Genomic DNA, 12,269 nt, shown 5'->3' on the forward strand with positions numbered 1-12,269 from the left:
AGGGAACAGAGAAACTATGGGACCAACGAGGTGGGTAGGTTAAGGTGTTAGGGCCTTTATGTAGGATCTGTGGATGTGAGAGGCTGTCTGCTGTTAGTGATTAAAAATCAATGGTGCTAAGAATCAGCTAAATATTCTAAAGATCATTAGTACATTAGTGATTCTGCCTATTTTATAATATTAAGATGCTGTAGATTTGGCAACTCATCTTAAAATGCAAAGCAAACAATTCAAGAACCTAACTTTATCATATGTTTGTGAATGTGTGGGGCATTTCTTTCTTAAGAAGGAAAAAACAGAGGGCAAAAGCCAAGATACTAGAAAAATAGAAATTTATTGTGTGTTCAAACCCAACGCGTTTCAGCCTCTAGGTTTATAGGCCTTCATCAGGGGATTGCAGGCTATCGAGAAGTTCAAATGAGCAGACCGCTTACAACAATATAAACACCTCAAAGAACAGAATATTAAGCATGTGTATATGTCACAGCAACCCAAAGGTTCTCGATAGCCTGCAACCCCCAGAGGAGGGCCTATAAACCTAGAGGTTGAAAGGCGTCAGGTTTGAACACACAATAAATTTCTATTTTTCTAGCATCTTGGCTTTTGCCCTCTATTTTTTCCTGGTTTGGATGCTAGCCGCTTTCTGTTGTTGCATTTCTTTCTTAAGCCAGTTTTTTGGATGTTGTGTTATCTTTTAGCTTGCATCTTCTGCTGATATAAATGTTTCCAAAGTTGGAACTTCTGATGTCAGGCTCTCAAGATCAGACAGTTAAGCTGTGTAATATGCAAGCAATATGAGTGTAGTTTCACCACATTTAGTGTAATTTAATTCTAGCTCTAAAATTCAACGTCATGATTCTGAATAAAGCAGTCAGTAACATGGAGTTGTGACAATATGAAAATTTGGAGTATATTCGTTTTCAAATGACATTTTCCATATAACACAATCATGCATGATATGCACCTCTGTTAATATATTTAGATTTTAAGGCAGAGAGAAGAAAGCCACTGAAAACTGCTAACATACTAGTTTAAATATGCCTGAAGAGCTATGTGCATAAACATTTGTACTCTGTAGGGGTGATCACCTGGAAAAACTTGATTTTAGATTTCACGAGGACTGTAGCCATTCCAGTTGCTCAATTTTGCTTCAATATTAACTCCTTATTGGTGGAATCCATTTGATATATTTGTCTTCATGGAAGGGCTTTTGATTCAGCATAGTTCTTCCCCTCTCCATTTTATCCTTACAGCAGCTCCATGAGGGAGATAGGCTGAGAGTAAGGGACTGGCCCAAGGTCACCTAGTGAACTGCATGGCTGAGCAAGGGTTTGAACCATGATCTCCTAGGTCATAGTCTGACACTCTAGCCACTTCGCCTCACTATCCATTAATCTTAACAATGAGCTCTGTGTTGCTATATATAGAAGAGCCAAGAACAGGAAGTGATTGAGGATATTATTACCAATATTAGCGTGTTCAAATGTATTTATTCAAATGTGGTAAAAACCTTTTATTTAAAAAAGAACACAGATAATAATGGCCAGGTTTGGAAGATAAAGGAATAGCCTCAATAAATTTGCTTAAAATGTAAATGCTATTTGCAGTAGAGATTCTGTACTAATAGAATTGTTGACAGTTGATCACAATACAATGCAGCTGTTTGTGGGAAGAGTTATGAAATGAATAAGAATGATTCTTCACATGTTTCTATGAGTTGTGAAAAAGGTGTTTGGTTGTGTGGCTATGCATTTAATACTCTTTGCCAATAGTGCATCAAAAGTGATATACAACAAAATACATAAAAACAAAATTGGAAAACAACTTCACTACTGAAACCTAACACAATCTATTAGATAATATTTATTTATTTATTAGATTTATATCCTGCCCTTTCTCCCAGTAGGAGCTCAAAGCATATAGCAGTAATTGTCCCCTAAAGGAATATTGTCTCTTCTGTATCTGAGATGTCAGGGATTAACATGCAATCTTCTTGTATGCCATTTGAACTAGGACTCCCTAAAGCGTGTCAGTCAATATGTGCCGGCAAAAGTACTGCTATAATTACAATCCTGAGAATGTAAAAAGCACAATGTCTCAGACCTGGTACCAAATCCACAAGGGATGGAATGGGCAGTAAAAGGAGGATTGCAAAGGCAAAGTGCCACATGCCTGTGAGGAAACAGTCTATAGGCAATAGAGAAAGTGGTGCAGGAGAAGCAGATAAATGTTAAATGGACAGTTGGGTTTGAAAGTTTCACCCAGGAAGAATTGGAAAGGACAAGAAGTCCATGACTAAGCTGAATCAACCAGACTTTCTTTTCTTAGTGCTGGCTGTATTTGCTTTGCTATTAGCTTGCCTTATTTAATACTCTGTTTATATTGCCCCCCTGAAAATCTTACAATTGGTTATTCTATTTTATTCTCATAGCAGTGCTTTGGGTAGGCCGAGAGATGGTAACTGCTCAAAGTCAGTCATTGGGCCTCATGACTGGATGGTAATGCTGACCCATTCACAGGTAGTGCATTTTGGGAATTGGGGTGGGGGAGTCTTGAAAAAGTTCATTGTGCACATAACTTATGGCAAAAGTGGTGCCATGTTCCTTTCCCTCCCCTTATATTTTAGCCAATAGCCACCATCTCCCTGCTCCCCAGTGTTCCAGAACAATGCTGTTTCTAAGCATTCTGGGTAAAATAATGCTACCAGTGGCTACTGAGAGAATCCTTGCCATTGTAGGGAGGGGAAGAGAAGAAAATCACTTCCATTTAGAGGAACTGAATTTTGCCCTCTCCCCAAGCTCAAGCCAAACGTTCTTTCCAGACGACTTTCAGCACTATTGGGTAGGGACTTTTAATATGGGACTCCTTGATCCAATTCCCTCTTTGATTATATTGATTCTCAAATCATGTTGTACCACAAACTCTGTCAATACCCTCTCTTAAACATCAGGTCCTTAACGTCCCTTTAAAAAATCTTGATGTGCCTCTTAGAATAATTTCAAATGTTCTTATGCTTCATCTGTGTGTCTATTTTAGTATGTGCTTGTGTGTTTTGTTCTCCTCCTGGACTTTCCATTCTAACAATCTCCAGAGGGGTTGCCAGCTGTAAACTTGTTACACCAAAAACAGTGGAATCTTATTACCCTTTAGGGACTAACAGATAATAAATTCGTTAGTTTTTAAGCCACAAAGCTCTATTTTCTCCTGAACTTGTCCTTTTATTCATACACCTGTTTTCTTTGTACTTGATATACAAAAATTAACATACAGACAATTAACATTTGAGTAGTGTTAACTCTATAGGCAGAATTGCAGTGGCGTGGGTGGGGAGAAGGTATGCATGTTCACTGAAGCAAGGTAGCACATTTAGAACATAGCCAGCTGAAATGGAGAACATTCCACTTCCAGAGCAATGCTGGTTGCATGTGAATATTGAGACCAAATGTTATAATTCTGATAGATTCAGAAATGAAACAGTAATTTAAAATCATAAAAGCCTTTCATTTAATACTAGGTTAGTGAAGTATGTGCAATAACATTTTGTTTTCACTGCCAAGAATCTGCATAAAATATTGTTTGTTCCTGTATTTACATATGCATTATCAAGAATTCTTTACAATTTAGATCTCTCATTTGTTCTGAGAAAACAATATTTCTTTTATGTCTGTAATGTCTTCATGTCTGCTTTCTCATTTATAGAACCCTAAGGATTGCAGCAAAGCCAAGAAACTAGTTTGTAATATCAACAAAGGCTGTGGTTATGGTTGTCAACTTCATCATGTAGTCTACTGCTTCATGATTGCATATGGTACTCAAAGAACACTAATTTTGGAGTCTCAGAACTGGCGATATGCTACTGGAGGCTGGGACACTGTTTTCAGGCCAGTGAGTGAGACATGCACTGACAGATCAGGAAGTACTACTGGGCACTGGTCAGGTTAGTCTCATTGAGTTACAGTTATTTTTCTTTCTTGCATGTTAAGAGAAATCTGGTAATGTTTCAGTTCCAAAGAACACTTCGGACACAATCTGCCTTTCCACTGTAGAGGGAAGACAATTTCTGTTATGAAACAAAGAAAAACAATTGAGAAAAGAAAAATGAATACTGTCAAACAGTTTTGGAATTCCCCCAAATTGCCTCATATTTAACTGTTTGATCTGATGTTTTGCTTCAGGTGCTCAAACATAGAGGATTGTATCCAACTGTGTCTCTGTGTGAATGGACTTCTCCCTGTACAACAAATCTTCCCTTCTTCTCCTCCCCATGTACCCTTCCCCCCACAATCTGTTCCAGACGGTTGGTGGACTCTCTGGAGCAGATAGGAAGGAGCACTGCAGAAGAAAGGAAGGGGAAGTTCCACTGCATGAGCAATTTTGATTTTGTATTCTGGATTATATTCTGCTGCTGTTAGTAATTATATAATCTACAAGTAAAAAGTACAGTATAGAGAGATTTTGTAACTGTTTTCTTAGGGGATAAGACTCAAGGGCCATATAGTGCAGTGCTCAAACTCTGGCTCATTAGATGAACTGGGAAATTCCTTGTCTATTTTTTTGCTTTCATCATTTGAAAATAAGACATATGTTTTCTGTGAATATTGTCTTGCTGATAGCCTGTCATGTTATCAACAGTATCTAGGTTCACCTTTAACCTTTATTCTCATTCTAATTAAATAGCTATATTGGGTGTGTTTTCTGGCATCCAAAGGCCATGGGCAGAACATTTCTGCATGCATGTGTATCAAAACAAGGGTCATTTATTGTATGAAAGAAATAAGCTGTTAGCTATTTAAATAAAAACAATTTAAGAGGTAACTGTAGGAATATCAGCCATTTCTAACTCTACTATTCTATGATTTTACAGTTGTAGTAAATATTTATAAATATATTAGAGATACAATGCCTATACATCTTAGTTATTTGATCTTTGTTCAGATCTAATTTTGTTGTGCCTCCTCCATATTTTTGCTTCTAGGCAGATGAGTCTTGTTGATAAAATCATCTATGAAGAAACCAGAATATTTGTAGACCTAGTTGTGATGAAATTTCTTCTCTCCTTGGGTTTTTTTGTTCAAAAAGTAGCACAGGGTTATCATCTAAACTACCAGATGTTTGACTGAAAATCATTCCACTGAATATAAGATGTATACAAGATATCCAGTTTAGCCTGTTTTAGTTAGATGAATTGTAGTTTTTTGTTTCTATTAGACAGAGAAACAGAGAAGTACCAGTTCTAGAACCCTGGCTAGTTCCTCCTTTCTTATTCAGGGTCAAACTATACAATTATGTTAGTCACGTAGCTTCATCCATATGAGCAGTTTAAAAAAAGACACAAACATATAGCCGGTGTTGGGGCCCAAACCATATTGGGATCGTGGTAGGGGAGGGAGGGGTTCTAACACCCCACCACCACTGCGGCCTGATCTAGATCTCAACACCTGAAATTTGCATTCCTAAAAAAGGGCCTTCTCTGGCAATATAAGCTGCAGGTGTAGGGTCCCTGATCCATATCAGGTCCACAATGGAGATGGTGGAAGTGCTAAACCTCAGTTCTTCACACATTAGGGTTCCAATGTGGTTTGGGCCCCCATGCTATTTGTCCAAACACCCCCCTGCACTTAAGGGCAGAACTACACGACTAACAGCGTGTATAGTTTGACCCATAGAAGGCGGTCTTTCAGTCTATCTTAAACATTGAAGCAAGAAAGGCCTTTTTATACTACTTAAGCACCTGATATTGAACTACTTACTTTGAACCAGTTACTGGTTTGTTTTCAGAGGCTCATATTGGGTTCAAGGCACCTGGCATACTTTAGAGTTGGTTTCAGCTGGTTCTCTGAAACAATGCTCTCTGAAACAATTTTCAGGTTCGGTTTCAGGTTCGATTCGACTCTCAGAATTAGACTGCAGGATCCACCAGCTGAAAAGCGACATCACATGTAAAGGTAGCCATTACACAAATATGGGTGTGTGATACATTCATTTATTTTAAAGATTATTTGAAGTGGCTGAATAACATACAAAAGACAGCTTTACTGAATTCATAATTTCAGAATGATAACATTTCCCTCTTGTTGTTGATTTGTTTGTTAGCGATTTGGGGCAGTGCCAGTTGGAAGGAGGCTTCTATTCTTGCCAAGACCAAGACCAAATAGAAGCTTGAGCTTACATTTGCAGTTGGCAGATGATCAGGTGTAAAATTAGGCATTAGTGTACATATGGAGTTCTTGCGCCTCTCAATCCCTTGAGAACAAGTAATCTTTCAGTGAGGGCAGCCAGTGTACACTCAGGTTTTCTTCTTCTGTACATTTGCAGTAAGTCTGTATTCATTGCACAGTCACTTACTGATTGAAGTTAAAGTTCCAGGGAATGTGCAGAGGGTCACCTGGACAGAGCATCTCAGTAATAGTTCTCACTATGAATTTTACTTTTAATTGAACATTTCTTGTATCTAAAATGCTAGACCTGAATACAGAAGTTGCAAATACCTTAGAAGCTCTCTATTATAAATTGCGTCATTCAAACAGGTACACAGTTAGAGAGCAGATCTTTACTGGACTGGACAATGCTCCTCTAATCGAGCTGGTGATTAAATTATATTAGAGGGCTTGTAATAGTCTTAAGATGGAATGTGAAATTAATTTGATTTGCTTGTGCTTGGTGTAAAAGAGCCTGAAGTTGCATCAAAAAACCTCAGGAACAGAGAAGTCTAGTTGCTCTCACTCTAAAAATAGTAAAAGCTAGCAGTTAGTTCAGTTCTGTATTCTGTTTCTGTAGCATTTGGTGCAACCAGAGGTGCATTTTATTTTTTGCACTAAGAATCAGTCAACAATAACCTAATGAGCAGATCAATTCTATGCAACAATTACACTGGAGGGAGAGAGATCCCAGCACAACATCAATTGTATCCTGTACTCATTCAGCCCAGAACAGGAGGGAGGGAGGAAATGCACCATTCTGAACAGAGCAGAAATGATAGCCACTCCCCACCTTCCATAGAAACAATGCCAGTGCCTGCCAGTCATGGGCCAGAGGTGATGTGGCAATGTCCAGACACAGAAGGAGCTAATCCTCTCATGGTGACAGGAAGACACCCCTGTTATGATGTCCCCCAAACATACAACCTCCCACATCTGATATAGCAGCACCTTCTACTCTGTAAGTCGTCATTGTATGAGCAGGAAAACATGAGCAACCAAGAGTCTCAGGCATCCCTGCACACAGAGGTTCAGTTTCCTCCTGTTGTGTTTTTTTTGCTGAATTTCAAATTTCTTTTATTATTTTTGTATTACAGTTCATTAAGATCCAACTAGAACAAATTAAATTAAAAAAGGAGAAGAATTTCACCTTTTTCTTTTTTTTCTTGGGAAGAGAGGGAAAAAAGAAGAGAAAGAAGAAACCAAACAGAGCTAAGCTAAATTAATTTGCAAACTATAAACTACAACCAGGAGCGGATAAAACATACAGTAGGGCCCCGCTTTAAGGCGCTTCGCTTTACAGCGATTCGCTACTACAGCGGTCTCAATTAGACGCAATTAGACTAAAGCCCCACTCATACGGGACTTGTTCCGCTTTTATGGCGGTTTTCAGGCATCGTGCACCATTCTATTCAATGGGTTCCACTTTACAGCAGTTTTCGCTTTACAGTGGGGGTCCGGGACGTAACCCGCCGTATGAGTAGGGCCCTACTGTAATTCCGTGTACAGAAAAGGTTTTTTTTTTGCCTTATTCATTGTGTTGTGTTTTTGATCACAACACATAAGAAATAAAGGGGAATCCATCTATTACAGCATTCAAATAGCTCCCTTGGGAGAAGGCTTGACAGAGAGAGGAGACACAACTCTTCCTGGGAGAAGGTACAAGACCCGTGGAGCAGGGGAAAAAGAGTGTCTTTTTCACCAAGCAGGAAAAGGGAAGGATCAGGACAAGCAACAAGAGAAGCCACAACCACATACTGACCATGGCGATCTCCAGTAGCTCGCCAAAGAGGCCATGATGTTGAGGAACTAGAGTTCTAGCCCCACAAGGGCTCATTTTTGCATGCTTGTTCAGTAGCAGTCATGTTGGGCAAAAGAGAAGGAGCTGCCAGGACTTGAACCCACTCTGCAAACATTCACTCAGACATAACAGCAGGCAGGAATGGATCATCAATGAAACCAAATTTGCTAGGGGATGGTAGATAGGGATCTCTTCCTCCCACCATAACACAAAGAAGCAACACATGGGGCAGAGTGACACTTGATCAATGACAGTCAAGTAAAAAATGTGAGGGAGGGGGTTGCCCAGTAGTCACTCCAGTAGTTTTCACATATAGCGAAGTGAGAAGGGGAGACATGAGAAACAGTTGTCACAATTACACTTTATAGTATGGATTCTGCCTTTTCTCTCTTACCTCTGTGCGGTGCTTTGTACTTGCACTCTCAGTTGTTGGAGTACAGTAAAGATTGCTGTTGGGTACTTCCGTCTGGAGGCACGGAGAAAAGTGCTCCTCTGGGCTCCTGCTGGGAGGAAGGGCGGGATATAAATCAAATAATAAATAAAAGTGTTAGCAATGGGCTCAGCTTCCTATATGGTTTCTGAGGTCAGGCTGTTTGTACAAAGTGCTCTTTCTTCCCCCTTGTGAGCTCCAAGTGTACACAACATGAAGCTATTAAGAGAGAGTGCACATAGCATGGGACTGTCATTTTGTGCTTTAGGATTCCTGTCTGGAGTTTGTATATGGGTGTTGGTGTGATTGGGTGTAGAGTTCCACCATCTCCTGTCCTGCAATGTGGGTAGAGTTGTTGGCAGAACAGGGGGTATTTTTAAAGTGTGTTTTCCTTTTTCATTAAAGAGATTTTCCTGTTAAGAACATAAGAAGAGCCTGCTGGATTAGGCCAGTGGCCCATCTAGTCCAGCATCCTGTTCTCACAGTGGCCAACCAGGTGCCTGGGGGAAGCCTGCAAGCAGGACCCGAGTGCAAGAACACTCTCCCCTCCTGAGGCTTCCAGCAACTGGTTTTCAGAAGCATGCTGCCTCTGACTAGGGTGGCAGAGCACAGCCATCACGGCTAGTAGCCATTGATAGCCCTGTCCTCCATGAATTTGTCTAATCTTCTTTTAAAGCCATCCAAGCTGGTGGCCATTACTGCATCTTGTGGGAGCAAATTCCATAGTTTAACTATGCGCTGAGTAAAGAAGTACTTCCTTTTGTCTGTCCTGAATCTTCCAACATTCAGCTTCTTTGAATGTCCACGAGTTCTAGTATTATGAGAGAGGGAGAAAAACTTTTCTCTATCCACTTTCTCAATGCCATGCATAATTTTATACACTTCTGTCATGTCTCCTCTGACCTGCCTTTTCTCTAAACTGAAAAGCCCCAAATGCTGCAACCTTTCCTCATAAGGGAGTCCTGGTTGCCCTCTTCTGAACCTTTTCCAACTCTATAATATCCTTTTTGAGATGAGGCGACCAGAACTGTACACAGTATTCCAAATGCGGCCGCACCATAGATTTATACAACGGCATTATGATATCGGCTGTTTTATTTTCAATACCTTTCCTAATTATCCCTAGCATGGAATTTGCCTTTTTCACAGCTGCCGCACACTGGGTCGACATTTTCATCGTGCTGTCCACTACAACCCCCAGGTCTCTCTCCTGGTCGGTCACCGCCAGTTCAGACCCCATGAGCGTATATGTGAAATTCAGATTTTTTGCTCCAATATGCATAATTTTACACTTGTTTATATTGAATTGCATTTGCCATTTTTCCGCCCATTCACTCAGTTTGGAGAGGTCTTTTTGGAGCTCTTCGCAATCCCTTTTTGTTTTAACAACCCTGAACAATTTAGTGTCGTCAGCAAACTTGGCCACTTCACTGCTCACTCCTAATTCTAGGTCATTAATGAACAAGTTGAAAAGTACAGGTCCCAATACCGATCCTTGAGGGACTCCACTTTCTACAGCCCTCCATTGGGAGAACTGTCCGTTTATTCCTACTCTCTGCTTTCTGCTTCTTAACCAATTCCTTATCCACAAGAGGACCTCTCCTCTTATTTCATGACTGCTAAGCTTCCTCAGAAGCCTTTGGTGAGGTACCTTGTCAAACGCTTTTTGAAAGTCTAAATACACTATGTCCACTGGATCACCTCTATCTATATGCTTGTTGACACTCTCAAAGAATTCTAATAGGTTACTGAGACAGGACTTTCCCTTGCAGAAGCATGCTGGCTCTGCTTCAGCAAGGCTTGCTCTTCTATCTGCTTAGTTAATCTAGCTTTAATCATACTTTCTACCAGTTTTCCAGGGACAGAAGTTAAGCTAACTGGCCTGTAATTTCCGGGATGCCCTCTGGATCCCTTTTTGAAGATTGGCGTTATATTTGCCACTTTCCAGTCCTCAGGCACGGAGGAGGATCCGAGGGACAAGTTACATATTTTAGTTAGCAGATCAGCAATTTCCCCTTTGAGTTCTTTGAGAACTCTCGGGTGGATGCCATCCGGGCCCGGTGATTTGTCAGTTTTTATATTGTCTATTAAGCCTAGAACTTCCTCTCTTGTTAACACTATTTGTCTCAGTTCCTCAGAATCCCTTCCTGCAAATGTTAGTTCAGGTTCAGGGATCTGCCCTATATCTTCCACTGTGAAGACAGATGCAAAGAATTCATTTAGCTTCTCTGCAATCTCTTTATCGTTCTTTAGTACACCTTTGACTCCCTTATCATCCAAGGGTCCAATCGCCTCCCTAGATGGTCTCCTGCTTTGAATGTATTTATAGAATTTATAGAATTTTTTGCCAGCTCTTGTCACTCAAAAACTTCTCTGTAAGGAAAACCTCAAAAATTGAGGGGGGGGAACTGAATATTCCTGCGTTCTGAAAGTGAAATGTTGATATTCAAATATAGTAACCCTCCTACCTGTTTCTCCAAAGTAATAAAATTTTCTAACTTATATAATGCAAGAAACAGCATATCTATGCCAATACGCATCCCATTAGTTTTCCCTTTATAGTTACCATGTAGACAAGAGATTCATTCTAATAAGTATGCAAAGGAAAAAATTCAGAACTCTGTTAAAGTATTCTTTTTTAGTATTTATATTCCTCATGCACTGCTCTTTCATTGTCATAACTTGCAGTCAATGACATTAAATAGCAGTTACTAAATTGTTTGTTCCTTTCAAGCAGTGTAGTGCATTTATCTTTATTTTACTGAACAAAATTATCCCTGTTGAGAAATGTTAATTATTTTTATTAGTAATTATTTTAATATTTTCAAAGCTTGTGATGGCTGAAACAATTTATATAGTTGCCTAGTGTGAAAATAATTAAGCAGTTTATCTGTGTATTAAGAAGATGTTTATTTTTAAGCACCACTGTTGCTGCCTTTCCTATGTATGTAAGCTAGCCATTTGTGTGCATTTCAGAGACTAATTAAATCACTGCTGGTATTAAGGGAAATAGCATGAATTTTAATAGGGCATTTCACAATAATCCTTCAGTATTTAATAAACAACCCCACCCCCACCCCTTTTATTCTTTGGCAAAGAATCTTGGGATTGTTCCTATGAAGTTCAAGCTGGTATTTCTAGGGATATTACAAGGACAACAGTTAACGCTTAGATGAATCTACCGATGAACTTTAATTGATAAAGCAGCCAGTAAGACAAATGTGTCTATCAGCATTTCTAAAATAAAGCATTTCACCTGCTCATCCCAATGGGGTTCTGGTTGGGACGAGGTGTGGCCAGTCTGCCTGGATGGAGGCAGGACATGCTTTGCAATCATGTGCAGATGCACACCATGCCATCACTAGGTGGGGGCAGAGTCTGTGAAGCTATATAAGCATGGCCAAGCCTCTTTAGATTTTCATCACCCACCCTTGGGCCATTGTAGGGCTAGCTGATTGCTGAGGGACTGAGTAAAAACTTTTTGGTAAAAACACTGATAGGCGGGAGCAGCCAGACAAGCTCATTTCACAGAAATGGCTTAGAAGGTTACCTGCACATTTTGCTTCATGCTTTTTTTTCAGGGGCGGGAGCTTAGAGGTTTTTTTTTATGAATGCTCTGAGTCTGGGGCCTCTGTCTGTGGGTGACAATGAAGGCTTTTGTGGGTGCCATGGTGGCCATGGGCACCAGGTTGGCAATCCCATTTGCATGCTGTTAACACTGTTATCTAGTTGACTCTTTCTACAATTTAGAGCCACCTGCATGCCATTTTATCATCTAAATTTTAATCCTAGCAGACAGTTTATGGTCACACCTAATGATGAATGGCTCTTTAATTGCTTG

At 40.0% G+C, this 12,269-nt stretch overlaps 1 protein-coding gene across 6 annotated transcripts in view; it reads left to right on the top strand.

Annotated features, from left to right (window-relative positions):
• FUT8 (fucosyltransferase 8) overlaps nucleotides 1-12,269 on the top strand; it is a 169,681-nt gene that overhangs the window by 85,625 nt on the left and 71,787 nt on the right. For 5 of the 6 annotated variants that reach the window (XM_061611003.1, XM_061611005.1, XM_061611006.1 and 2 more), the window contains exons 6-7: nucleotides 3,700-3,937; nucleotides 5,868-5,945. In XM_061611003.1, the coding sequence (XP_061466987.1) occupies nucleotides 3,700-3,937; nucleotides 5,868-5,945 (316 nt within the window). The remainder of the gene's footprint in view (nucleotides 1-3,699; nucleotides 3,938-5,867; nucleotides 5,946-12,269) is intronic. The other variant, XM_061611007.1, reaches the window with a different exon arrangement.

The sequence above is a fragment of the Rhineura floridana genome, chromosome 2 (genome assembly GCF_030035675.1).
Source record: "Rhineura floridana isolate rRhiFlo1 chromosome 2, rRhiFlo1.hap2, whole genome shotgun sequence".
NCBI classification, from domain to species: Eukaryota; Metazoa; Chordata; class Lepidosauria; order Squamata; family Rhineuridae; genus Rhineura; species Rhineura floridana.